The sequence below is a fragment of the Scomber scombrus genome, chromosome 15, assembly GCF_963691925.1.
Source record: "Scomber scombrus chromosome 15, fScoSco1.1, whole genome shotgun sequence".
Taxonomy (NCBI): Eukaryota; Metazoa; Chordata; class Actinopteri; order Scombriformes; family Scombridae; genus Scomber; species Scomber scombrus.
The window spans coordinates 2,174,947-2,202,164 of NC_084984.1; the positions used below are offsets into that span (position 1 = coordinate 2,174,947).

General features: G+C 39.4%; 2 protein-coding genes across 4 annotated transcripts in view; one reads left to right on the plus strand and one right to left on the minus strand.

The window, feature by feature from the left end:
• golga2 (golgin A2) overlaps positions 1–27,218 on the plus strand; it is a 178,650-nt gene that overhangs the window by 55,086 nt on the left and 96,346 nt on the right. The window lies entirely within an intron of this gene.
• The window catches only part of dnm1a (dynamin 1a), a 59,769-nt gene that overhangs the window by 28,126 nt on the left and 4,425 nt on the right, over positions 1–27,218 (minus strand). For all 3 annotated transcript variants that reach the window (XM_062434027.1, XM_062434028.1, XM_062434029.1), the window contains exons 2-14: positions 17,348–17,421; positions 15,944–16,093; positions 15,486–15,689; positions 13,817–13,915; positions 12,635–12,795; positions 12,410–12,552; positions 12,191–12,326; positions 10,163–10,230; positions 8,733–8,871; positions 3,509–3,595; positions 3,336–3,406; positions 3,156–3,207; positions 1,123–1,134 (exon numbers count right to left, since the gene is read on the minus strand). In XM_062434027.1, coding sequence (XP_062290011.1) covers positions 1,123–1,134; positions 3,156–3,207; positions 3,336–3,406; positions 3,509–3,595; positions 8,733–8,871; positions 10,163–10,230; positions 12,191–12,326; positions 12,410–12,552; positions 12,635–12,795; positions 13,817–13,915; positions 15,486–15,689; positions 15,944–16,093; positions 17,348–17,421 — 1,396 coding nt within the window. The remainder of the gene's footprint in view (positions 1–1,122; positions 1,135–3,155; positions 3,208–3,335; positions 3,407–3,508; positions 3,596–8,732; positions 8,872–10,162; positions 10,231–12,190; positions 12,327–12,409; positions 12,553–12,634; positions 12,796–13,816; positions 13,916–15,485; positions 15,690–15,943; positions 16,094–17,347; positions 17,422–27,218) is intronic.

A 27,218-nucleotide genomic window follows, 5' to 3' on the forward strand; every position in this document is an offset into this window, starting at 1 on the left:
CTTATTCAATTGATTATTTTAAAAGCTCAATTACTTGTTTTAATTATGGCATTTAACTTGTATCTTGGTGTGCATCTGTCTCCAGATCTATACTGTACCATCTTGTGCGTTTACAATAATTTAAACACTTTGAGTTGATTCATGTTGTAATGCTTAGTGTAAAGTTTGGCATCTTAGATTAGAATTGATAAAGGAAGTTATAAATATATATATATATATGTTTGAACACAATGTGGCTGCCTCTCATTCATTTTCATCACACAATGAATCTTTCTATCTACATAATTGATTATAACTCCATAAACTCCAGAAGCTGTGGGGTCGTTGAGGGCCAAGTACATCCATCTGTAAACAGGAAGTTAAGATCACCACTTTGTTTACTATGTGCCCCTGACCTTTGACCACAATCTGGGTGGTTGTTATGACAACTGACGGCTATAAGGGTGACATATGTTGACCACAGTGCAGGTTTCTCCTCCTTGACTGTGGATGAAGGGGGGGGGGGAGAGGTAGGAAATAAAAGACGGAGCCAGAGAGAGTTTGAAATAGTCGCTTTTTGATCTCTCTTTGTTTCTTTCTGTCTTCGCTTTTCTACTTTTTTAAGATGAAAGTCAAGAACGCTATGAGTGAACTTCTCTTAATATAGTTCAAACTACTGCTGGCGGGGGTCTCTTAACTACCAAAGCAAACCGGCCTCAGTGTCGAAGCCACAATCAGCATCTCTAACCTGAGACTGAAAGCTGCCTGTGACATTAACACAAGAACATTACATCTTGATTTAGCTCTTTTATGTTACTCTGGGCTGAACAGTGTACGATAGCGTTTTATAGAACACATTTCACCCTGCGGCGTCAAAGTGTGTGTATGAGTGTGAGTGTGTGTGCCTGCAGGGAGGACACAGCTGAAAGAGAGAGGAAAGGGAAGCAGCCAAGCATCCCCCGCCACAGCCACCTGCCCATCTGCTGAGAATATGAAGCTTAGTAACACACACATTCATAGACGCACTCAGGAATCCACTTTCACCTGTAGCCCAGCACACGTAGATGACATCCAAGCTCAAACATGTAAAGACACATGTGATCTGACATATGCAGAGCGTAGAAACATTAGAGCATTACTCACCATGATCTCATCCTGAAGCAAACAAGCCACAGAGAGAAGGAAACATGGGGGGAAAGAACACAGTAAAAAAGAGAAAAATCACTAAGAAGAAACAAGAAGGTAAAAATACAGAAAACACAATTCAATAATAATATTAAAGGGTGTGAAAAGTTGAAGAGAATGTAAGTGCTTTCAGGAGGAAAAAAGCAGAATGCAAGTCATGCAAAAGCTGTTGACTGTGCTGTTAATGTATATAATTGAACTGATATTGTGACTCATACTGTGTCTGTTTGGTTATTGGGTCATATTTGAATGTTTCCTTCTGAGGACGTTTTGTTTCTTAGTCATGTTTGCTTGTTGTCTTTTATTTAGCATCTCAACATCTAAAAAAACACCACTTCTTCCAGCTATCGAAGCTTGTGAAGCGCAGTTTCAGGAGCGGGAACACACCCCAATTACCCCCCCGCCCTCTCTTTCTTGCATATTTTACCTGTGTTAAAGCTGGCATTCATAACTTATTTGACTCTTTTACTGTTCCGTCTTTGTTATTGTTACATTTGTCCACCTTTCTCTTTTGGCACTTTTCCACTACACCGTTCCAGCACGACTCGCCTCGCCTCGCCTCGCCTCGCCTCGCCTCGCCTCGCCTCGCCTCGGTTCTTTTTGCGTTTCCACTAGGGAAAGTACCTGGTACCTGGTACTTTTTTAGTACCTGCTCTGGTGAGGTTCCAAGCGAGCCGAGCCGATACTAAATGTGACGTCGACACACTGCTGGCCGCTGATTGGTAGTTGTTGCTGGAAGCGTCATGAGCCGTCCCACACAAGAATCAAACCCGGCATTTTTAAATACCGGCAGCAGCGTTACCATAGTTACATAGTTTTCTTGCTTTGTGTGAGACAGAAAGCCTCATACAGCAGCAAGTACACCATCGCCTCCATGTCCTCCATTGTTTATGTGTTTGTGTCGCTTATAAAACGAAGTCACGGCAGTTTCGCGGAGCCGTGCTATGACGACCCCGCCCACGTTGAGTAGGTACTATTTTGTAATGGAAAGGTTCCTGGAACCATACCGCTGAAACTGTGTAGTGGAAAAGCGCCATTTGACTGATCTGTGTCAAAGAGGAATTTCTGTTATTATATGACAGGCAATAAAGTTTTTAAAATTTTGAACCTTAAAAATGTGTGAACAGATTCCAGTGATATTTTGTGGAAAGTTAAACTCAAGCAGGCGATTTGTTTTTAGTCTAGCTTCAGATCGAGATGCACATCTTGGATTTCTTTTTTTTTTCCAACCTCCAGTATTTGAGCATTTTTACTATTTTCTCATCATTTACCGCTTTTACTTAAATGAAAAAAATCTGTCACATGTATTGCATGACTGTCCATCACTATGCGTCTGCGATCCAGATGGTGATTTAAAATTCCAAATAATTTTCTCTTATTAGTATAACTGAAAGATTTTAAGGATTGTGCAAACTTGGCAAAGGTATCCGCTCTCTGGTTGCTTTCTATTTCACATTAATATTATGATTATTGTTGTTGTTGTTGTTGTTGTTGATCGAGCCATCAGCTTTTTCACAATGGACCTCAGGTTCTGCCGACATCACCGTGACTTTGTTTCATGATCGGACAACTGTTGTCTATTAGCGTCTGTACAGTAACATGTGCAAGGTTGCATTGTGTGTGTGTGTGTGTGTGTGTGTGTGTGCGTGTGTGTGTGTGTGTGTGTGTGTGTGTGTGTGTGTGTGTCTGTGTAGCACATGGATTGTTGCCCAGGGTAACAAGATACTGTATAGCTGCACTACATTTAGCATGGGCAAAACAGAGAGCTGAGTGCTAACAGAACAAAGCCTTGGGGAAAGACTGTATGAAGTTCAGATGTTTGTGCTGCTGGCCGACAGACAAAACAGACTTGGATGCTCGGCCTGGAATCATGTTCCTGCATATCAAGAGTAGCTTAAAGAGAGTCACACACCTCTGTGCCATGACCTACAAAAATAACAGTGAAGGTCTACAGAACTGTGGACGTGTCTGTCTGTATGTGATCAAAGCACCTGATTGCCAGCTGTCTTCTTCTTGTTCATTTGGTTGATCCTCGGCTGAGCGCTGCACAACGAAACACACGTGAGGAGATACTGTCAAACACCACATGGACTGATGAATCTGTGAGCACTTAACAATGCACATGTATACCCTCAACAATGGAGAGAAAGAAATGAAAGACAGAAACTCACTTGGCAAATCCAATGAAGTCCTCATGGTTGGTGTTCATGTAGGACAACTCGATGTCAATCAGCAGCAACACCTGAACGAAGAGGGAGATGCTATCAATGAATGTCCATTTGTTTTACATTTATTAGAGCTTTGGGAGATTCATACCTTCACAAGACATTTTGGTGAGTGTTACCTGATCCTTGGCGCGGTTTTCTCTGTCCCTGATGTGCTGGGTGACGATCTTCTCCATCTCCTCTCTGAGCATGGGGTACTGAGCCAGCTGTGAGCATAGAGCACAGTAGGTAGGTAGCAAAAAACCAAACACAGATGCCAGCAGACACGCACACACACACACAAACATTGTCACAAGCTTCTATAAACCACCACATTACTCTTCTCACTGAACCACAACACACAGTTCCACCATTGTAACAAAATACAGAAACACAATCAGACATGTTATGTTTTGAGGCATTTATCCCAGACTCAGCTCTAGCCACTGCACAAACTGATCAGTTGGTTTATTTGAGTGGATTTTATATGCAAAATATCTACTTGTTGGCAATATGGGACAAATGCAAAAGGAATAGCGCAAAGTCTGTGATATTACCACACAAACACAGAATAAACAATGTTCCTGGCAGAAAAGCTTCCTTTTCCCAGCACACTGTGGGTCTTTTTTTCCATGAGCTCATTGCAAACCCACGAACGCAGACATTGGTGGGCCTCCAATGTGACACAGACACATTTTTAAGAAGTGTGAGAGGAAAAGAAAAAAAATTGAAACCAAAATCACAGAAAAGTATATATCGCTGTTTCCTTTCAAGTTACAATGCATCTCGCATGTCTGTCAGCTGGGTTTGGAGAGTGAGCGGATATCGGTAGATCGGCTACTAGATTGGCTACTTCTGGGGTTTGGTCCAATTACAAAGCACTTAATATCCATAAAGTACAGATGCTTTATAATCATGGGACACACTGTTGATGTCACCATGATGTCTGATCACTGGCATTAAAACTGAAATGTTAACTTCAATTAAGAAACTAACAAAAAAAACACTCTGAGGTCATTTAAATATGAATTTGTTGCATACACCTTGTGCTTTTTAATAATAGCTATAATATAATATAAGCTCATCACAAGCTCACCACATAATAAAAACTCCAAATCTGTTAAGCAAGAGCATAAACTTGCAGTTTAAATGTCAAATCACTCTTTTGACTTTTTTGAAAGTTTTCATTGTCACCACTGACCCAATATCAATGAAAACTCTGTTAATTCATTTGAGTGTTTTATGCATTCAAATTAATGAAGAAACCCACGAAAAATTAAACTTTATTAAAATTAAAACTTGACCAACTGTATTTGATGCCCAAGCAACTGAAAGGAACATCATTTTCTGCTAATAATAAAGATGCATTGCAACTTGAAGCCTTAAAAATCTGCTTAAAAAAATAAATAAACAGAAACACAACACTGACTGTAGAAAGAAACGTGGCAGCATGCGGAAATGTACATTCAGATTGGCATGCGATGCAAAGGAGCAGGGAAAGAGGGATGGGATAGAGGTAGGAGGGGGGGGGGGGGGCGGTGGAGGAAGACTTCAAACTGACCCCTTTGTGGATTTTCTCCAGCACTGTATATTATAATACAGTATCTTTAAAAACAGTAAGTCTCTGAAAGTGAAATCCAGATAGAAGTGTGACAGAGAGGAAAAATCCACAAGAGGTCACGCTTTTTTTATTTTATTTTTTTTGGTCAGCTTTGCGAGGAAGCAGCTGGTTCAGAGGGTTAGAGGACAACAGGATGGAGAGGGTGAAAGAAAAATTAAAAAAGGCGATCAAAGAAACGTCATTTAGTCGGTGAGTGGAACTACACAATCAGTCACGCCACTAAATTAAACCATACTGACGAAGACAAAAAAAACTTTTAGAAGGAGTTTTAGACATCATGAGGTCAAATATAAAATTAAAAACTATTTAACATGCAGTGTTGAGACACAAAAAATTATTAAATTGTCAGTATGTGGCCAATAATTTACAGAAAACAAATGAAAAAGAAAATGTAATTAAAATGTGGATTATATGGTGATACTAGTAAAATCTTGAATGAGTAAGGATAGACCGATAACTGCAGACTGAATGTTTTAGAGGAAATATTTGTGTACTTGTTATACCTGCTTTATAATTCTGATGTTTGTATCTATTATTTATTTTATTTAGAGTGGACATTTATTCTCAGTCAGTTTACATAAATGTATTAATTGCAATACATTGAACATGAGCTGGTCTCACAGTAGTTTGCACTAATTACCACGTAAAGATACTAAAATGCTAAAAATAAATAAATAAATGAACATAGTAAACACTAACCTTCTAAATTTTATTATTTTTACACCAGGTGGGGAGTTCCGGTCCTCTGAAATGAAGCCAACGCTGAAGTAACTTAAAACTGCATTCTATCAAAAGGCCACCAGGGGGCGACCGTTTTGGTGTCAAAAGGACTTCCGCCTCTATACAAGTCAATGGAGAATTCACCAACTTCTCACTTGATTTCTAACCTCAGTAAACGTTTTCAAAATGTGTTTATGGTCTCAATCACTAGTTTAAAGCCTTCTTCAATGCAGTATGATGTTCATTTGGGACATTTTGGCCTCCCTGATTTTATATGTGACGATAAAGTAGGTGACGTCACGGATGTTACGTCCATTATATGTAGAGTCTATGGTTTACACATGTGCATGTTAGCATGTTAAGTACAGCTTCAGAGTTCAGCTAGCATTGCCGTTGACTCTTGGTTTAATATATTTATTAGGCATACATGAAGACAACAAATCATAATTACAGTTTGTGTTAAATTTGGTATTTTTGTATTCTCAAATACAATTTGTTATCTTTTAAGAAGAGTCAACATACTGTAAAGTTCATCATTTCTAGGTGTAGCTTTTACAAACGTTAGCTTAAAAGTTAGAGCTATTTAAATGTGTCATAAATGATTAATGAATTTTGGCTCTATACAATGAATTGTCAGACGTATGTTGCTTGAATTATATAAAGTTTACATTTGTGGTTGTTAAATATAGCACCAAATTTACTTTAGCTTTAAATATTAACACACAACAGATAATTATTTATTAAAAGAAAAGCTGACCAAGAAGAGAGTTATTCATCATTCTCCCCAACAAAGATTTAAAAAGAAATATAATATCCAACTCTCACTATATCTATCTAGATCTAATAGTCAATCTTCAGTAACTTTAAAAATAAAAATAAATTGCGTTTATAAAATACTACACTCGCAGGAAGCAGATTATGTCTGGTTTAGAGCCATCGGTCTACCCCTACCTGTACGGTTAACAGAGATAGTGACAGTGACTTGCTTCTCTTTGGCATTTTACCTTTTGACTACACTTTTGAATGGTGAAGGTGAGTTCGCTCACTACCATATCTATACACTTCAGTGTGGGCTCCTTCAGCTTTTGGATCTGCTTTTTCACTATAGCCTCAAAGGCCAGGTCAGGGGTGAACAGCCCCGTCCTGTAGGGGTAGGGATAGGCAGGCGGCACAGGAGACAGGGGTGGAAAAAAAAGAAAGAAAAACAATACGAAAACAAACAAAAAAAGTGGAGATAGAGGAGAAGTAAAAGCACCAAATGAAGAGTTGTAAGAGGAGATAAAAGTAAAGACGAGAAGAAAAGGGAGAAAATGAAAAGGGTGAGTCAAATAGAAACAGGGGATGGGAAGTGAGAGGGACGATACATGGATAAGGTAGGTAGAAATTGGACATGGAACAAAAGAAACAACATATTTTTAAAAAGACAAGGAGTGTGGGGGTTGTGGGGTAGGGTGGGGGGGGGGGGGGGGGGTAGGGGGGAGAAACAGCACAGAAGGAAGAAAATGCAAGTGAGACATTTGGTTTCTCGTCAAGCCATTCTAAAACAAGACAGAGCTGGAGTCTCTCTCTATCAATGAAGAGCAAAGAGAAAACCAGAGAAAGGAGAGGGAAATAGAGAGAGCTTCCAGCCTGAACAACTCCAACAGCCAAAAACTCCAAGCGACGCACCAAGAGACCGCAGCTGTGCACCCCGGCGTTCAGCCAAGACACCCTGATCCCTTTTCCCCCGATCCCCTTCCCCGGCCCATCCCTCCTTTTCCTCTAACTTGCCAGCGGGATCCTAATCATAACATTTATCATCCCAAAGGCCTCCAGGTTGTTGCAGTCCAACCGCTGTTGAAATTGTTTGGTCACAGTGGATCAATTTGGATAGAGACTACTGCTCTTTCTCTTGGCCACGCTCACCAGCCCACCGAGGCTTGTTGAGCCGCAGTTAAAACATAATCATCATCATGGCTCCTGTCTGCTGCAGGTGCACGGCTGCCATCTCACACACAACGAAGTCTGGACGCTGAGGTCATCCAATATGGCTGCCAGTAATTCAAAATAATTGACACATTATCTTCCTATCAAGTGCATTTCTTTGTGCACAAGCAAAGGTGAAAAGAGTACCTTGCTCAAGCTTTGTGAGGATTACTTTCTTAATACTTTCCTAATCTAATATTTCTGGAGTAGAGTTGAATTGAAAACTACTTAAGCTTAAGCTGTGTCCCGATTCCACACTAAATACCAATTTTCTGCAGGTTTTGAGTAAAGCAGAGTAGACTGAATGTGTGCATACTTAAGTTTAAAGTGTGTATTCATACTTCAGAGTTTTTTAGTGTGCTGTTTATGCACAAAGGAAATGTAGGAGCTGCTCACAGCGGAACAAAAATCAACAATTTTCTCCAGGTAGATACTGGAAATGACAAAAAACTATGTTGTATGGAAGCCCCAAAGTCCAGAAAGATTATATTTTTTTATCTTGTACGTAAAACATTATTTTAGGTCATGTTTAGATCGTTATTTGTGCAAACTAAATAGAAAACATCATCTTGTTATTGCAGTAAAATTAAAGTTAATATACAGTCTATACTTTTAGAGGGAAATTTAATGGAAAATGGACACAGCTCAAAATTAACACAGAAAAAAACAGGCAGAAACAAGTTAACTGAAGCTGCTGATTCTTGCTTTTCAAAGTATATTTGAGTAAAAACACTTTGTTAAAAAATGTCAAAATTTCTGAACTCAAAAAGGAACAAGACCATGAAAAAGATCCAAGCAAAATAATGTTGGTAATTATTTCTTAATCATGTCTTAATGTCACTGACTCTTTTCTTGGCAACCATATATTAATAACCACTCAGCTTCCACACTGGTTTCTTCAGCTCTCTACTACGGCCAGCCTGTCCGAAGCGGTCCAGTATAGGCAGGCAGGTGTACCGCAGGTTACAGTGGAGGGGAGTGAACAGCAGAGGGACTTTGCAGATGAGGGTTGAAAATAAAAAAAGGGGTGCTCCACTGTTTAATTCCATTTTTTTTACCTTTTTGGTACACTGCCTAACCGTATTGACTAGCTCAGAAATGACCATGTCCACACATTTGGTGCAAGGCTCTTTAATCTTCCCAATCTGCCTTTTCACAATGGTCTCAAAGGCCATGTCCGGGGTGAAGAGGCCGGTTCTGCTCATCAGAGAGAGAACCAGCCACGAGGCCAAAAAAAAAAAAAAGAGGAGGATGGTGGAGAGAAAGAAAGAAAAAAAGGAGGGAAGAAGATTGGGCAAAGAGAAAAGTGTTAATTGTAAAGAAATACCCTGAATCTGTGAGTTTTTCCCAAATGACAAACATAAACAGTAGAGAAGGAAAGGAAATGGAGCCAAATTAAGGAAATATTAAGTAACATTCAGTACATATCAAGTCATTTCAAGTTATCTGTTGGCCACTTTGATTACATCCAGTCATTTTCCCTCCAAATGTGTTGAGAGTTAGTTTGTTACATTGACTGGTTGGTGTTTTATTCCTGAGGAGGATGAACAGGATCTCACTTGACAATTAAAATTGAATGTATCTAATTTATTTCCATGGTGAAGTTTCTCCAAGTTGCATATTTCATATAGTCCTGGACCGGGTTGCACTAGTTACTACTTACTAATTCTTAGTAACTACAAGCTCGTAACATAGTTTAGTAATGTGTAAATCACTTGCTAAGAAACAGCTTCCTCTTAAATGATTAACTCAGATGTGAAACTAGCCAAGTGTCCGTCATCATTTCTGATTTCTGTGGGATTGAAGGCTTGTGTTAAAGGGATGGCCGATGGCGTGCTCTGGACCCAAAAATACACCTTTGTACAAGTCTGAATATGAACTTCCACAGCAATGTTTTAAAACTTCAATTATTCATAAATTGTCTTCTGGTATTTTAGTAACCAGCAACTACATGTTTCTATAAATACTTTAGCAAAGAGATAACAAGTAGAAACCAAAAATATTCTCTCCATCATGGAAATAAATCAAAGTACAGTAATGTTTGACACAACAGCCATACTGTAAAACCAAGTCTGATTTAGATAGACCAAATATAAACTGATGATTTTATGATGTTTTCAGTCCTTTTGGATAATTCAATACAATACAAATACACACATGGTCCACATGCAAAAGGGAGACAGAATAAGAACAGAGAGAGAAAGTTGCAGGATTTCACCAATCAGACAGAAGACAGACAAACAACAGCACGGGAAAGACAAACAAACACAAAGCACAAAGGAAGGCCAAAACAATAAGTATCATGCAACCAGTAGTCACCTCTCTGATCCCACATCTCCTCTGTCAATTAAGTTATCGGTATGCAACACAGCACGCAGTCTAAGTCTAGAGATCTTAGCGATTAGATTGGATACAGCAGAGGTGACTGAGACGTAGAGATGAAGGGAGCTAAGGAGAGACGGAGGGGTGAAATGAAAGGCATACGTGCCTGATGCCATGAATGTTCTTGATGGCGTAGCTGATCTCTTTGCGGAGCTCTTTCTCATCAAACTCCATCTGAAACAGAGACGACAACGGGAAGGATTCAGAGCTACACTCATAAACTAAACTCATAAAACTGCTGCTCATAAAATGCATGTTTCAATCTTATTATTACGCCCTCTGTTGTTTTTGTTGTTATTGTCAGTATGATCCATTTTCCACTAATAATACCAGTGCAACAATATCTGAGACGATTAAAGGAATAGTTCCACATTTTAGGAAATACACAAATTCATATTTATTTATTTTTACTGCCTTTTTTTGTTCTTGTAAATTATTGGATATTTATTTCTTTAAAAGTGATTCAAAGTAGTAAATTACACAAGTAATGTAGGGAACCATTGGGTACTGTATGCTTTACTATTTCTTAAATGTCTTGGTTGTTCTTACATCTTCTCAGACTTCTCATTTCAGACTATAGCACTGACAGTTGCTTTTAAACTGAGCTACTATGTTCCCAAAAAAATCTGTTTTTAATATGTTTGTCAAAGAATCTCAGTTTTTATTGCCTCAATAGGGTTTAATAGTAACTTGGAATGATGGATTATAAACATATAAAACATAATGATGAATTGACTTCTTATGTATCTGGCAGACAGTGAGGGTTTTCTGTGTCATGAGCCAAACTTTTGGTTAGAAAGCAACCTGCTCTGTCTTTTTAGTGGGAAACATACGGGGCATTTTCCTGCAGCCTCAGTCCCAGACAGTAAGTTTTATATCCTCAGAGGGAGGGTGAGAGAGGACGGAGGGGTGAGATGGATAGATGGATGAAAGGAGGAAGAGGAAGGGCTCAAAGATAGAAAATGAAAAAGGGATACATGTAAAAGAGGGCGTGAGGTAAAGGGTTTAGAGAGAGAGAGAGAGAGAGAGAGAGAGAGAGAGAGGTCAGGGAAGGTGGATGGAGGAAGGACAGACTCGGGGTAAAGATGATGAAATGTGAACACACAGGATGTGGAGGAGGGATTAAATGAGGATGGATGTGGTGACACACAGTGAGGAAGGTGAGGTGAGAGAAGTGAGAGTGAAGAGATGACTCTGGGAGAAGCAGTGGGTTAAACAGGCAAAGAGGAAACAAGGAATGTTTAGGTCAGAAAAGCCCAGAATCTAAAGTCCTGATGGATGGAGGCCTTCTCTTCTTCTCAGATAGGGAAATGATACAGAGAGAAAGGCTTGTTCTTTCTTCTTATGCTGCTGACTATTTTCCACAGTACTTAAATAACCATATTACACTCTCATTATCTTTTTATTACCCATGCTAGTGGCATGCATTTGTGGATGGCAATGTTGGTCTCTCTTGGTTTATCGAGTCATGAAATTTGATAAAGATATTTATGGATCCCAGAGGATAAAAATCTTAATGACTTTTGTGATCCTCTGACTTTTCCTCTAGCGCCACCATGAGGTCCACAATACTTGGTCCTTGGGTTTGTTAAAGGCGCTATATAAATCACACCTATTATTATTATTATTTAGTGCCAAGTACCAGATGTTAGTATGCTAAACATTACCCCTGCTGCTAACATGGATTAAGGCACTTGTTTATGCATTTATTATATGCAATATTATGATAATAAAACTTCTATCAACAGAGAAAGGAAAACATAGATAATTGTGTGTAGCCAATGATGTCATTGAGTGTTTCAGTGAAGATTAAATATTACACAGATTTTACAGTTTATTGTGTTCCTGCAATATATTTATTAAAATGTGCTGATTAAATTTGACCCTAACCATTTATTTTGTGCCTGTGATGGTGCCCTTATCAACCCTTTACCTTTCTTTTTTTGAGTATTATTTTAAAAAACAGTTTTATATTTTTGTAATTATGACATTTTAAAAATATAGGAATATAATATATGGTTTACCTTACACTATACTGTCATGCAAACTATTTGGCATAGCTTAAGTGATGATGATCAGTAAAATAATAAAAACCAAATCACACCAATAAACACAAAATCTGGCGCGCACACACCTTGACCAGTTCAAAGGGGAAGCGTTCATGGAAGATACGATTGATCCTGGCGCCACCTGACAGCTCAGCCGTGTCAATCTGGTCCCCAGATCCCTCTATACACTTTTCAAAGTCCACAGAGAACTGCTGCACCATCCTGAGAGAAGACAGAGGAACAGATATCAATGAATCTATGTGTCTATCTACTTGTCTATCTACATATATGCTGTATCTACTCACTGGAGCAGAGCCTTGGTCTTGCGAGATGGATCGTCAGGTCTGAAGTTCTTGTACTCCTCCACCTCCTTCTCTATCGAAAGAAGCTGACTCTGCAGCTTGGACCGCAGAGCCGGCAGGGTGTCTCGGATGTGGTTGGTCAGTTGCTGTGCAGGTTAAAGGTCAAAATTAGATCACTGGGAATATGGGGGATGTTGGAAAGTGCCAATACATTCCTCTTTTATCTACCTGATTGAGTGTTTTCTGGAGGTATGGAGTGCCCATACGGTCGGCCAGGTGTCTATACGCAGGGTGAGAGAGAAAGAACTTCCTCTCAGCAGCCATAGCCGCATTGATGTCCTTTCTTCCATCTATGTCCTTCTGGCTTCTGTTCACCACACCAATGTAACCTGGACATAAAGAATCCAACGGACATTTACAATACAGAAACCAGACCCAACTCCTTTCAAAACTTCCTTGAATTTTATAGAGCAGACTGGAACGAATTCAATGCTTGTGGCCTGACTAGTAATATGAGTTGAAGATAGTAGACTATAGTCTTGTAGCAATCTGGGATTGTGCTGGGCTCTTTATTGTCTACATATGAACTGAGTTTGAGCAGCCAAATCCAGAATGAGCAGCCCCTCCAGGACCGAGCCGCTTAAAAACTGTGTTTAATAATGTTCGGTTGAGCAAAACCACATTTTAAGAGACGTTGGATTAAAGAATACAGACGAAGGAAGGATGGAGGAAAGACAGAGAGGAAAGAGGAAATACATGAATCACAAAAGAATTGTATGTCAAAGTTTTTGAGGCAGAAAGAGAAAAATAAAAAGAGAAACAACCAAGAGAGTTCAGGTCAAGCAGATCCCATTTCACCTCCAGTTAAGTTTTTTCTCATGCATCACTCAGTTAAAGGCTGTTTCATGCTCTATAACTAATGCAACTGTGAGCCAGCAGGCTTGTAAATGTGAACATCTACAGCATTAGACGGAGAGAGACGGGGAGGAAAAGACAGGGGGAAAAAAAACATAGAAAAAACAAAGGACATGGAAAATATTCAAAAGCACATGCCTGGGCCCTAACCAAGTGCAAATGGAAAAGAAAAGCACCACATCAGCACATTGCAATAAAGGGCAACCCACAAGATACATGCAAGCTCTTTTCCAAGACAGGGTTTTTCTCTTTCCCCACTGCCACCTCTCCCTTACAACTCCTCCTATATACCTTTCTGTTTCTGCTTTGATTCTTCGCTCAGTATTGTTTTATAGCGCCCTGTTCCCTCCATTTCTCCCTCCCTGTCTCTCCCCTTTTTTTTCCTTTCACAGCAGTTGGAGCATTTGAGTACAACTGCCTTATTACCACAAGAGGGAAACAGTGTGTCATTGCGAGGGCTCTGAAGTAGAAAAGAGGTACTGTTTGTGTGCTCACCCCTCCTTAGTGGAAGGTGTTTATTCTCCAGGATCTCCTTAGCGTCCGTCCCCTCGTCCATCAGGTCCAGCTTGGTGATCACACCGATGGTCCTCAACCCTAAGTGCACACAAACACACCAGAATGATTTATCGTCTGCACAAACCACCTCTATAAACTCAACTAAACTGAGAATAGTATATGTTAATACTTGATGTGCACATCTGGTGAGAAATACCCTCAATCTCTCATGATAGCGGTGCAGCCATTGTTTGTTTCTGTCGGTAGTGGAAGAAATATTTGGATCCTTCAATTATTAAAAAGAGCAATATCATAGTGTAAAATATTCATTGCAGAAGTCCTGCTTTTAAAATTTGACCTAAATGAAATGACATTTTTTTAAATCTGTAACTAGGTGTAAGACTTTAAGTGGTGATCCTATCTTTCAGGTGAACATTTCAATCTGAAAAGTAACTAAAGTGGGGTTTTTAAAAAAAATAGGCCTACAACACAATACCCTCTGAGTTGTAGTGGAGTAGAATTACAAAGTAACACAGTAAAATGAAAATAGTCAAGTAAGGTTTGAGAACATCAAAATTATACTTAGAAGATGTATCATGCACATTTTCAGGTACATTCTGAGGCTCTGAATACTGAAGTATCTTTGTATGATTGACAGTTTAAAAAAAGAAAAATGTATCTCACGTAAACAAACAGTAGTTGCACCTGTGTTTCACTTGCTTTAATCAAAATGTCAACTTCTCAAATACATCCATATATGTTTAAGCCAAAATTCAATTTGAAATATGCAAGATGATGATAAAAACAACCCAATTAATAACAACATGAGCAACAAAGTCTAACTGAAGGCCATTTTTTCGCAATTTGACGTCAGTTCAATGGAGTAAGTAACATTGCAAGAGAGCATTCAGAGCAGACTGAGGCTCTGGCTTTTGACTTTCACATACACTCACCTCAAGTTTTGGAACTTTGACCATGATTAACACCAGGCGGGGAGTTCTGGTCCTCTGAAATGATGCCAATGCGGAAGTAACTTAAAACTGCATTCTATCAAAAGGCCACCAGGGGGCGACCGTTTTGGTGTCAAAAGGACTTCCGTCTCTATACAAGTCAATGGAGAATTCACCAACTTCTCACTTGATTTCTAACCTCAGTAAACGTTTTCAAAATGTGTTTATGGTCTCAATCGCTAGTTTAAAGCCTTCTTCAATGCAGTATGATGTTCATTTGGGACATTTTGGCCTCCCTGATTTTATATTTGACGATAAAGCAGGGTATGCATTAGGGCGTGGCTACGTCGTGATTGACAGGTTGATTGGTTCACAGGTTCAGGAGGGCGCCTCATGCTCCTCCTGATGCCCATATAAGTAGAATCCCTGTTTTTATTTTTCCCAGCATGCACCTGAAATTTTCAAAATGGCGCTGCTCAGATCCGAAACTATTCGCTTCCAAGCAGCAGTCCACAAACCAATGGGTGACGTCACGGATGTTACGTCCATTTCTTATATACATCTCATAATATAACATTATATACAGTAAATTACAGAAAATCACAAAAAGTTGTATATGTTGTGTCCTCTTTAAACTGGTTTCTGTACATTTCTTCAAACTTTGTGTGTGTGAATATGTTTGTGTGTGCATGTGTGTGTGTGTGTATGCATACACTTACCCTGAGGGTCGACCTCTTTGGCAATCTTTAAAGCGTCAGAGTTGGCCAGATCAGAGTTGGCTGGGGAAACAGCCAGCATCAGGCAGTTGTCCTTGGTGACAAACTGCATCAGCATTTCTCTAATCTGAGACTCGATATCTGCAGGTTGGTCGCCCACCGGCACCTTTGTCATCCCCGGCAGGTCCACTAGGGTCAGGTTGAGCACTGCAAAGAGAAAAAGGGAACAAGAGGACTTAAGAGAAAGCTGGCTCATGATGGAGCTTCTTCAGATGCACTGTTGCTAAATAAAAGGCTTGGATGTACAGCCTTTAATTAATTAATGTCAGACATGGAAAACTGACAAACTGGATCCAAATCAGATTATGTAAAAGTGTAAAAGTTTTTTTTGTTTAAAAAAAAAAACTACATTATGCAAGTGACCCTAAATTCATGTATAAATAGAGCTGTGTCAGTCTCACCATGAGGGGAGTAGACCCGCAGGTTGATGGGCACAGGGGAGATGCCCTTGTTGGCTCCGGTGGCCCGGTCGGTCTCTGCCTCGATCTCCTGCCGGACTTCATCAAAATCTATGAACTTTTTGCCCTTACAGTGAAGAAACTCAGCATACTCTGAAACAGACGAGAAGAGGAAACAGTTGTGAGAAAAGGGAGGACAATTATAAATGATAAGTGGATGATTAGACAACGACAGAGAAGCAGCAGAGACAAAAAACAGAAACAGAAAGATTAAAAGAGATAGAACAAGAAAGGAGATAAGATATACAGAGAAAACAGAAAACTGGAGAAATATTGAATTGTGATTATTTTAAAACTTTTTTCTCCATGAAAATAATCACAACAGTCTCCCTATTAAAAGAAAATATTCAAAGGCAAACACTCTTGTGGGTCGTTCTGGAGTTTATGGTCAATTTAAATATGTAGTCGTTTGATTTGACTTGTGGAAAATAAATTATGACTCCTCAAATCTGCTTCGTGCCATCAAAAAGTTGCTTAAATTACATTATTTCAAAAGACAAGATATTGGACGATTTGCCTTAAAAATAACATTTCCATTTTTGTCAGTAGGGCTCGGGGGGGGGGGGGGGGGGGGGGGGGGGGGGGGCTATATATTCAAACTACAAAAGTGCAAATTGATTTTAGTTTCACACCACGACCGAGCTGCTCATAACAGACTGTGAATCATCCAAATGAGATGTAACTATAGCAACGCAATGTTGTTGTCTACATCTCCCAGTCCGTAGAGACGAATGGAGTAAAAATGATGTTAAGGGACGGGGGGGGCTGTTTAACCAGCAGCGGGAAACGGAGGGAGGTTATGGTAGGTATGGGGCTGGTATGCATTTCACATTTTAAAACAAAACACAAGAATGATGATAAAGGGATAAGTGCAGATCTGAGTCTAAGATAAAATGGCTGAGCCTAATAACAATAAATTAAAGATTCTGTTCAGTCTTTACAGTAACAGACATGGCTTGCTGAAGTGCCTTAAGATGTAATTCTGGTAACGGCCACTAGATGCTGGCTTGTGGAGAACAGATGAAACAACTCTCTCTTGTATATTCTTGCCATTTTTCTTCTTTCCATTACAAGAACAATGGGGTATATGTATGATATTGGGGTTTGACCCAGATCAGCTCCTTTTTTATGCTCCACACTGCAAGATGGCGTCAAGTGACAAACCTCAAACAAACAAACATCAGTTAAGCTGCAAATTTAACCCAGGAAGTCTCCACCAGTCAGTCGATGAAGGATCTTGGTCAAGCAGTTCTTCAATATTCTGCAGCACGTTCAGTTTTGACAGCACTACACATCCCAGGACCTGGAAGACAAGAATGGATCTTGATGGGAATATTTTTTCCTTACCTGTGGGCGAGTTCATCAGCTGCAGGACCAACGGACGACGGGTCACAATGCCAGAACCGCGGGGAAGGAAATCCCTGTAACACAAGAAGAAAGATGGCAAGGAAGATAGTCAGTAAAACCAAAAATGATGCAGAAGAACTAAAATAAAGCATAAAGTAAAGATATTACAACATCATATTATTCATATATCATAATATTGGCCAAAATATATATACAGTACAAATAAACCCATTTAATACATTTGAAACTCAATAGCTGCATGTTTGTGACTCAGCAAATGACAAAAGCACATTAGTCACTAATTGAATGAATCAGCTTCCTGATGCTGGAGGAGGGCTTCAGTATTATTATTATTATTAGCGAAAGTTCAGACAGGAAGACCATCTTTTTGTTTGCTCACATCATAGTGTTATTTCTCATTCTTTAGTCATCTGATCCTTCTTACAGCTCATACTGATCTCTGTTAAAGCTCATATTTTCCTTGCTGTTATTTCTGGAGCATCAATTGACACATCAGCTGTTCACATCACCTGGTCAAGTCTAACCAATAGCACGGTGACACACCTTCATTGTCAGCCTATCATATTGCAGCTGTCTATTTAAATGTTCTTCCTCTCTGCTCAGGTGCTCTCTTGATGCTGTTCCTCCCCATCACCACCCAGTCTTCAGATTCCTCAAAGCAACACTTCAACCTCATCAGCCCGATCAGTTTAAACCTTAAGATGACTTGTTGTGATTTGGCCCGAGATGATTGATGGAAGTCATCAGCACCACCACCAGTGTCTGGACTCCATTGGGGAGGATCTATCATGCTGCTGCTCAGGACTGAAGTCTGCAGAGTCCAAGCGCCAAAGACTATGATAATACCTAATCATTAATATCATCTGCATAATAAACATATTTTACTTTATCTCTGGTCTCTCCTGATTGAAATTACAAATTAGCTACAATACAGAAATGGTTCAAAGTTATGGCTAGGTGAAGATTAATGCAATATTAGTATTTTCCTAAAGATGTTCCTGGATTAACTATGAACCCTCAAATGAAAGCCTAAAACTAATCTCCTTCAAAAGGAAACACCTTTCAAGTGAGTGTACAATATTAAAATATTAACACCTGATTATGCATGAAAAAAGCAAAACAATTTGTCATTAAGAAATGAATCAGCACATCGTCATCAGCAGCAGCAGGATGGAGACAGCATCAAAAAGGATTGCAGTAAAAGCTACAAAACTGATCTATTATGTCCATTTGCATGAGCTTCAACATTCCCTTTTAGCAGTTTCTCCGTCTGAAGTACTGGTGATTCAAATATGTGTCAGAGCTGAAGCATTTACAATGTTTCTCTAAGCAATTTTACTTGTTTACTATCATTTCTAATAACCTAATAACTAAGAATGATAACTTTGGGGGAAAAAGAAGACTACTGATTCTTTTCAGTAGAAAAATTTGAAGCGTTTTTCTGTTTTGTAATATAAGACTTTCTGTCCACCCACTGTCTTAGTTTGTTGAAGAGAAATAGAGAAATGTGTGTGCCTGTGTCTGCGTGTGTGTAGTACAGAATATAACATTTAACATAACTATTGAACACATCACTCCTGCCCTGCAGCAGCTTCATTGGCTCTCTATCAAATCCTGCATTGACTTTAAGATTCTACTCCTCACTTACAAGATCCTTCCCAACCTGGCACCATCATATCTCTCTGAACTGATTCACATCTACACACCTTCCCCAACTCTCCGATCCTCCTCTGCCAACCAGCTCTTTGCCCCATCTGCCAACTTAACTACCATCATGGGGTCAAGAGCTTTCAGCCGATCTGCCCCCCCGCCTCAGGAACTCTCTCCCACCAGACATTCACACTTCTGACTCTGTTTCCACCTTTAAATCCCGCCTGAAAACGCTCCTATTCAGAGCTGCATACTCTGTCTCACACTAACTATGCATCACGTTCTTGTTTATTTATTGTACTGATGCACTTTATAGTCACATTCATATTTATTCTTTATCTTTGCACTAAATGTTACCTGATTTATATTGTTTGATGTACTGTTGTTGTGTTTTATGAGCCTTGTAAGGTGTCCTTGAGTGCTTTGAAAGGCGCCTTTAAATAAAATGCATTATTATTATTATTCTAACAATCCTGTCCTGGTGTGTCCCAGGTGTTGAGTGTGTGTTTGTGCAGATGACCGCCTGCCTACATGTAGTCGTGTTTCTCTTTTGTATAATACACTGTTTTCTTTGGGGGTGTTCAGCTGCTTATGCAACATCAGCGTCAACCCGCCACTGGCAGTGTGTGCTCCTCTACCAGCTGACATGACAGTTCTCATTCAGTGATGCGTGGTGTACATCTGTGTCTGTGTGTGTTTACAACAATAAGAAGAGGCTGCTAGGAACACATACTGCTGTTTTCTATCTAGTAACCTTGCATAAGGCAATTTATTAGATCATCTTGCTTTTAGCTGGGGAAAAAAATCATCATACAACTAATATTCAAGCATATGTGTGTTCTCACAGCCTGGTGAAGTTTCTGTTTTCTATCATTTATTTCCATTTAAAAAATCTTCAGTATCTTCAGTATCTCCAGTATCTCGCTCACTTCATACTAATCAGCTGAAAGACATGAATAAGAAATAAATGAGGCCACTGTTTGACCCTGAAGCAGAGCCTGAAGCAGTCATGAGCCGAGTTAACTAGAGATGAGCGTCCTTTGCTCAAAATAAGGAAAGGCAAACTCAGCAGATGTTAAACATGGACACCACTGTCTCCCAACACTAACATTATTTGTTTAGTGTTTCAACATGTATAAGCAGCTGACTATTTGGTGCAGTTCTTAATATGTATATTGAGCTTTAGTTTTAATTAGATCAAAGGCATCAGTAGCTTTAACACTGTAGCCAGAAACACTGCAGTTTTTCCCTTCCTGTGATAAATTAAAAGACAAAGTGAACTTTCTCTCCATGACAAAAATAAAACTGACATTATTTTATTCGGCCAACAAAATCTCCTAGATGGTTATGACAGCGCCATTGGCACCCTGAAGTCTCGCTGCCCCCCCATTTGCAAGGAACCTTGGTGTTATTTTGGACAGTGACTTTAGGTTCGATAAACAGATAATAAGCTCTATCGTTAAAACAAGCTTCTTCCAGCTAAGACTAGTAGCTAAAGTAAAGGCTTATCTCCCCAGAAAGGATCTTGAGAAAGTTAATCACACCTTTGTTACATCACGCTTAGACTACTGTAACTCTTTGCTTGTTGGTCTCGACCAGTCAGCACCGCCGGTTACAGGTTGTCCAGAATGCAGCTGCCCGCCTGCTGACTGGAAAGAAACGGTGTAATCATATCAGTCCCGTCCACTGGTTGACTGTTCATTTCAGGATCCAGTTCAAGGTTTTATTAATTGTTTTTAAGTGTTTAAATGGTCTGGCACCATCTTATTTATCAGAGCTTGTGCAGCCTCACAGTACGTCCAGAGCACTTAGGTCGACAAACCAGCTGCTCCTGGTAGAACCTCGGTCCAGACTCTGTACTCGTGGGGACAGTACCTCGGTCCAGACTCTGTACTCGTGGGGACAGAAGCCTTCTCAGTGGCCCCAAAGCTGTGGAACAAACTACCTATCCAGGTCAGAGCTGCACAGTCTGTTGAGCACTTTAAAACACTGCTGAAAACCCATCTTTTCTCCTTGGCGTTCAGCCACAGATAGGCGAGAATCCTTGGCTCTTATTTTATTTTATTGTATTTTTATCTTTACTTTTACTCTTTTTTAAATTGAGCTCTTATTATTCCTTTACTGTTTTATTTATTATTATATTTGTGTGTGATTATATTGTATTTTAACAACTGTACAGCACTTTGGTTCAACTGAGGTTGTTTTTAAATGTGCTTTATAAATAAAGTTTGACTTGACTTGACTTGACAATGGTGGACAGTGGTTAGTTGCATATTTAGTGATGAAGCAGTTGTAATCATGCAGGAAAAAAATATATAGGAAAGGAAGGTCCTGGTTGTTGTTTACTCACAGTAACCTGTATAACCTGAAACTTTCTGTTTAATAATTCTTCAAACTAGAAATGTCTGGTGTTTATTTACTCATGCTGTCAAAGTTTCATTTATAAAGCGTAAGTCTATTAGTGGTAATCCACAACAAAAATAGAAAAAAGCCCATTAAATTAATTTTAAAAATGAAAGGTGACGAGATTTGTAATTTCAAAGTTAGCATTTCTTGAGGATTGAAAATGATGATCATAAAACGTGCAGGTTGTTGTTTACTGTAGATCAGTTTGACTCTATTGTTTTCCAAGCTGCAGTATGTTACATGCAGCATCAGTGCATGAGGACAACATAGCAAACAAGCTTTCACTGTGTGACTGTCAACGTAGCTCTGAAAACACATCATAGCTAATGTTTGCTTATCATTCATATCTGCTACTCTGGATACAAAGGCAAAAGGGAGATTCATTTTTCTTTTCATACAGCGTCGTTCAACAAAGGAAACCCTCCTCTCTCTCTCCTGGCCTTTATGTTTCCATCTGCTGGTCTACCTGCCTGGTGTGTGTGTGTGTGTGTGTGTGTGTGTGTGTGTGTGTGTGTGTGTGTGTGTGTGTGTGTGTGTGTGTGTGTGTGGTTGTCATTTAGAGAAGACAGATGGTCTTAACTGCAGGTCTTCTTCTCACTCCACTCCTCCTCGAACTGCTATCAGAAGTATCCTCCAAGTGGGGGAGGAGGACACAGACAGTATCCTGCTCAAACACACACACACACACACACACACACACACACACACACACACACACACACACACACACACACACATACACACACACACACACACACACACACATATACTATATTGTGCTGCACACACTGCCACAATACTGAAAAAACCTTCTATAAGCCTGTCAGACCAGAGGACTGAACATGTGATCACTCGGGACTCTCTCCTTGCTGTCTCTCTTAAAACTCAGCATTTACTTATTACTGCTGAGAGGGTGACAATCCCCCCTCTGCACCCCCACCCTCTAGTGTTGATATCTCACACTCATGTCACTGCTAAAAGCACAGGCACAATCCCTGAGCAGCAGACGTAAAGAGAGGAGGGCTGAATACAAGCAAACAAGGTGAAATGCATTTTTTTTTCATCAGGAAGTGAGCATTTAAGGTTATATCAAGATACTATCTACAAGTATGTATCTATTAGAGCATTTAGCAGTCACCAGTCTAAAAGCACTGAAATTTGTCCCCAAAATTAGCCTGACACCATACACACACACACACACACACACACACACACTATGTTGTCTATTGCCTTGTGTTTTTGTGTTTTTGTGTCTTTATCTTTTTTTGGTTATGTGTATATCAGCTTTAAGAAAAAAAGTGGACATGGCCACTTTAAGAGATAGATGTAAACTTTTAAAAATGGCTCTATTATTTCAATGAAATATTATTAATATATATATATATAATATTTCATGACACAAATCTCTCTCTTCTTATAAATGCTTCATGTATGACATTGTAATATTTCTAATAACCCAAACTCATCAAGCTACTCTGTTGGTCTCCTCATGTGCGTCACATCACCACCGATTCCCTAACACAGTCAGACGCCTCATCTAATCCTAGTTTAATGCGTGCAGCAGTAACAGCCCCGACAGCAATGAACCAGCAGCACAAGGCCATTCTCCTTCCCAGCAGCGTTTGGGTCTTAAAAGGATGAGACTACTTTTTGTTGATGAAAAGTGCACACACACACATGCACCCACACACACATGCACCCACACGCACGCACACACGCACGCACATTGCTGCCAGCTACACTTGTACATGGAGCCAATGAAAAGGCAGGTTGCTGGGTGGTGGACATCCAGATTAGACCAGAGCCAATGGCTGTATTGGAGGCAAACTGTGGCCCAAACACAGATTAGTGGTAATCCTCTGTAGCAGTCTCCTCTCCTACTCTGTCTCTCACTCCTGCTGTGTTCACACTTTCTACTGTATATTATAGCTGACATCACCACATAAAACTCATTATATTAATTATTAAGAGTGCAAACTTTCCTGGAGGTTTTCTGTAAAGAAGTATATATAAGGGTCAATGATGTATAAGGATTTACAACAACTCAATTGTAGAATAATAAAAACAAGCATATCTAATGCAGTAGTTCAAACATTCATAATGTTGTGTACCTGAAAATTCATATTATAAATGTGAAAGTGATTTTAGTGGGTTTTTCAAGATTAATTGGCACTGGCCTTAAAAAAAGTCATGTGGTGCGACCATGATTCATCTTGAAATAAATTAATTTACTTAACACGCTTCACATCTTTTTTTTTACAAGTTTTCAGTAATATAAAGTGTTTGGAAACAAAGTATTTGAATTTTTTTAAATGTTTGTAAATGATGATCTTTTATTTATATAAGATATTTCAACCACCACCATCTGGTTGTGGTTGAAATACTACCATCTCCCTCTGAATTAACGAGTATGTATCAGTTCTTTTCTAGGAAATAATCAGCAAATGATGGGACTGATAAGTGTTACCACAAGATGAGATCAATTTCAGCAATTGCCTTAAAAATTCCTCAGAAATCTAATTATACTTCTTTCTAGAGAGTCCAACAGAAATATTCAGAAGCCTAATATTAAAATAATTATCAGAAAACCTGCAAAAAAAAACATAAACAAAAGGATGAGGTCAAAATAATTGCCTACTAATTCTTCTTAGTATCCACTTTTACTACACAACCAGGCGGGGAGTTCTGGTCCTCTGAAATGAGGCCAACGCGGAAGTAACTTAAAACTGCATTCTATCAAAAGGCCACCAGGGGGCGACCGTTTTGGTGTCAAAAGGACTTCCGTCTCTATACAAGTCAATGGAGAATTCACCAACTTCTCACTTGATTTCTAACCTCAGTAAACGTTTTCAAAATGTGTTTATGGTCTCAATCGCTAGTTTAAAGCCTTCTTCAATGCAGTATGATGTTCATTTGGGACATTTTGGCCTCCCTGATTTTATATGTGACGATAAAGCAGGGTATGCATTAGGGCGTGGCTACGTCGTGATTGACAGGTTGATTGGTTCACAGGTTCAGGAGGGCGCCTCATGCTCCTCCTGATGCCCATATAAGTAGAATCCCTGTTTTTATTTACCCAGCATGCACTGGAAATTTTCAAGATGGCGCTGCTCAGATCCGATACTATTGGCCTCCGAGCAGCAGTCCACAAACCAATGGGTGACGTCACGGATGTTACGTCCATTATATATACAGTCTATGTACACAACCTGAAAACCACAGTGTATTCCATACAGTGTATATTTCAACATTTAATTTTTACGTTGGGTGTTTTTCATTTTATTGCAGCATCGTCCTCCTGTGTAATTCAGTAAAGGACTATCTTCACTCTCTCAAATAAAGCTTTAATGGAGCACTACACTACATTGTCCTTGTCATTCACATGACTGAAGCTGCTCATCAAAACACTTCCGGCCTTTATTCTGTTATGTAATCCATGAAAGCAGCTATATATCATAACCTTGATGTCTGTGTGGGGGTTGGAAACGTGATGGCAGCAGGGAGAGAAGATGTCCGTGTTATAATGTCATGTTCCTGTGTTGTGCTGGTGCCAGCGGCCTTCACTGCTAACTAAGTGCTTCAGTCGGTTGCATCTGATGGTTTGAGAACATCCCCGGAGAACTTTAAACAATATATGACCTTTTTTTTTTTTTTTTAAATGTCCCCTACATCCCTCTCAATACTTTCTATGAAATGTCCTCTTTCCAGGGCCCTTTGTAAGGAACTAGAAAACATAAATTAGTGCAAAAAGCGTCATTAAGTTAAACCTCAAATGAGAGGTGGCGCAACAAAAAGCTAAAATACATTCAATAATCTCCTAAAGTCAGGTTCCTGCAACTGTTTTTTTGGAGGGTAAAAACCGAGAAGTTCACACGATAATGTGAATATTGTAAGTGGGAAACCATTCTCACTGGCAAATGATAATCTATGGCAGTAATTCTCCACCTGAAGGTCAGGATTCCCACAAGAGGGATTAATCTAAGCAGCGGTGAGATGATTAGACAGGATAGGACGACGGGGAAAAAACATGCTTCTGACTTTTTTTTTAAGCTTTCTTCTAATTTTTGCTTAATCTATTATTAATTAATGTATTTTATCACTTAAAGGATCTAAAGCTTATTGAAATAAACCAAAAAAGTCCTTGTTAGACAATGCAGTGTGTGACAAAAAGCCCCTGGTAGAACCACTGCTTTATGGTGTATTACATATCTGTTGTGTTTTAGGAGAAGCAGTCGAGGTACGGAGCCCCCTGAGGGGACATGGAGGTCAAGAAAAAAAAAAGTACTTATCTCGGGATCCCGAGATAAGTACAGATTTTTCTCCCCTGCTCTCCGTGTCCCCTCAGGGCCTCCGTAGTCGAGGTGCTGATGTGCATCGGTTACCAGCTGTTTTTCACTGAGCTGTCCGTGGTGCTGAAACTAGTTTCTGGACAACAAACATGCAGCTGAGCTCATACTGTACTGTGCTGTACTGTACTGTACTGTACTGTACTGTACTGTACTCTCATACTGTACTGTACTGCACTGTACTGTACTGCACTGTACTGTACTGTACTGTACTGTACTGTACTGTACTGTACTGTACTGTACTTCTGAAGACATTATAAACACTAACTGAGCTGAATATTGTGGTATGTATAACATTAAATTATGAATATGCTGCTTGAGACATTCAACATACTGAATTCTAGCTATTGTCACTTTGTAGTAGTTTTCTGTGACAGCCTTTAACACAGCTTTATAAGTATTTTACACCTGATTGCTTTCTATTTAATGATTTTGTGATGATTTTCTTACTTATGCTTCTGACCAATGTATAAATATATAATATAATTAAAGCATGAGAGACATGAAAGACATTGTCGTGCAAGAGGGTTAGTTTAAGACAGTATTATCACTACTTCTGCTGATGCATTTTCCCCCTTCTCATTGTGACTGTGAATGTCACACTGTGCATGTAATAATGTTAAATGTACTCAAATGCTCACATTAACAAACATCCTAATCTCCACCTGAACTTCTGTGCAGTGAAACGTTTAACCCAGCTGGCCGTGTGTGTGTGTTGTACACTGGGGACCCGTGAAGCTTTGTGTGTGCTAATTAAACTCATGGGAGGTGATAATACAGACAGGTTGAGATGGAGGGGGGGGGGGGGGGGGGGGGGGGGGGGGGGATGGGGTCATGCTCTAATTCAGATTTGTGAACAGGCAGGCCAGTGGGACATGAGCAGAAGATGCAGGGTATACAGGTATAACATATAAAGTACTGAAATAATTAGTCAATCAACAGAAAACTAATACGAAACACTTTTGATTAATTGGTGCTTTAAGTGAATTTTTAAGAAAGATTCACTGATTTCAGCTTCTACACTGTGAGGATTTGCTGCTTTTCTCTATTTTCTTTATATCATTTTCCATTAAATATCACTGGATGGATTTTAAGCAGTTTTGAAGACAACACCAAACTGTGATGGGAATTATTCACTATTTTCTTTAAATTTAGAAAATAATGAACACATTAATTGATCAAGAAACTTATTGCTAGATTAATAAATGAAAATAATCATTCCTGGCAGCACTAGATGACATACAGTGTTATTGTATCTTTGGTCCCTGTATTTTTAGCTTCAACATGTTGCCTTTGCTTTGGAGTCGACCACTTTAATATTTCATGGCAATAAACGAGGGAGGGACGGGTTGAACTGAGGTGATAAACAACTGAAAGTAAACAGCAGCTCTCTGCAAGACGGACACATCATGAGAGAGGGATCAACGATGAAAGTGAACATACAAACT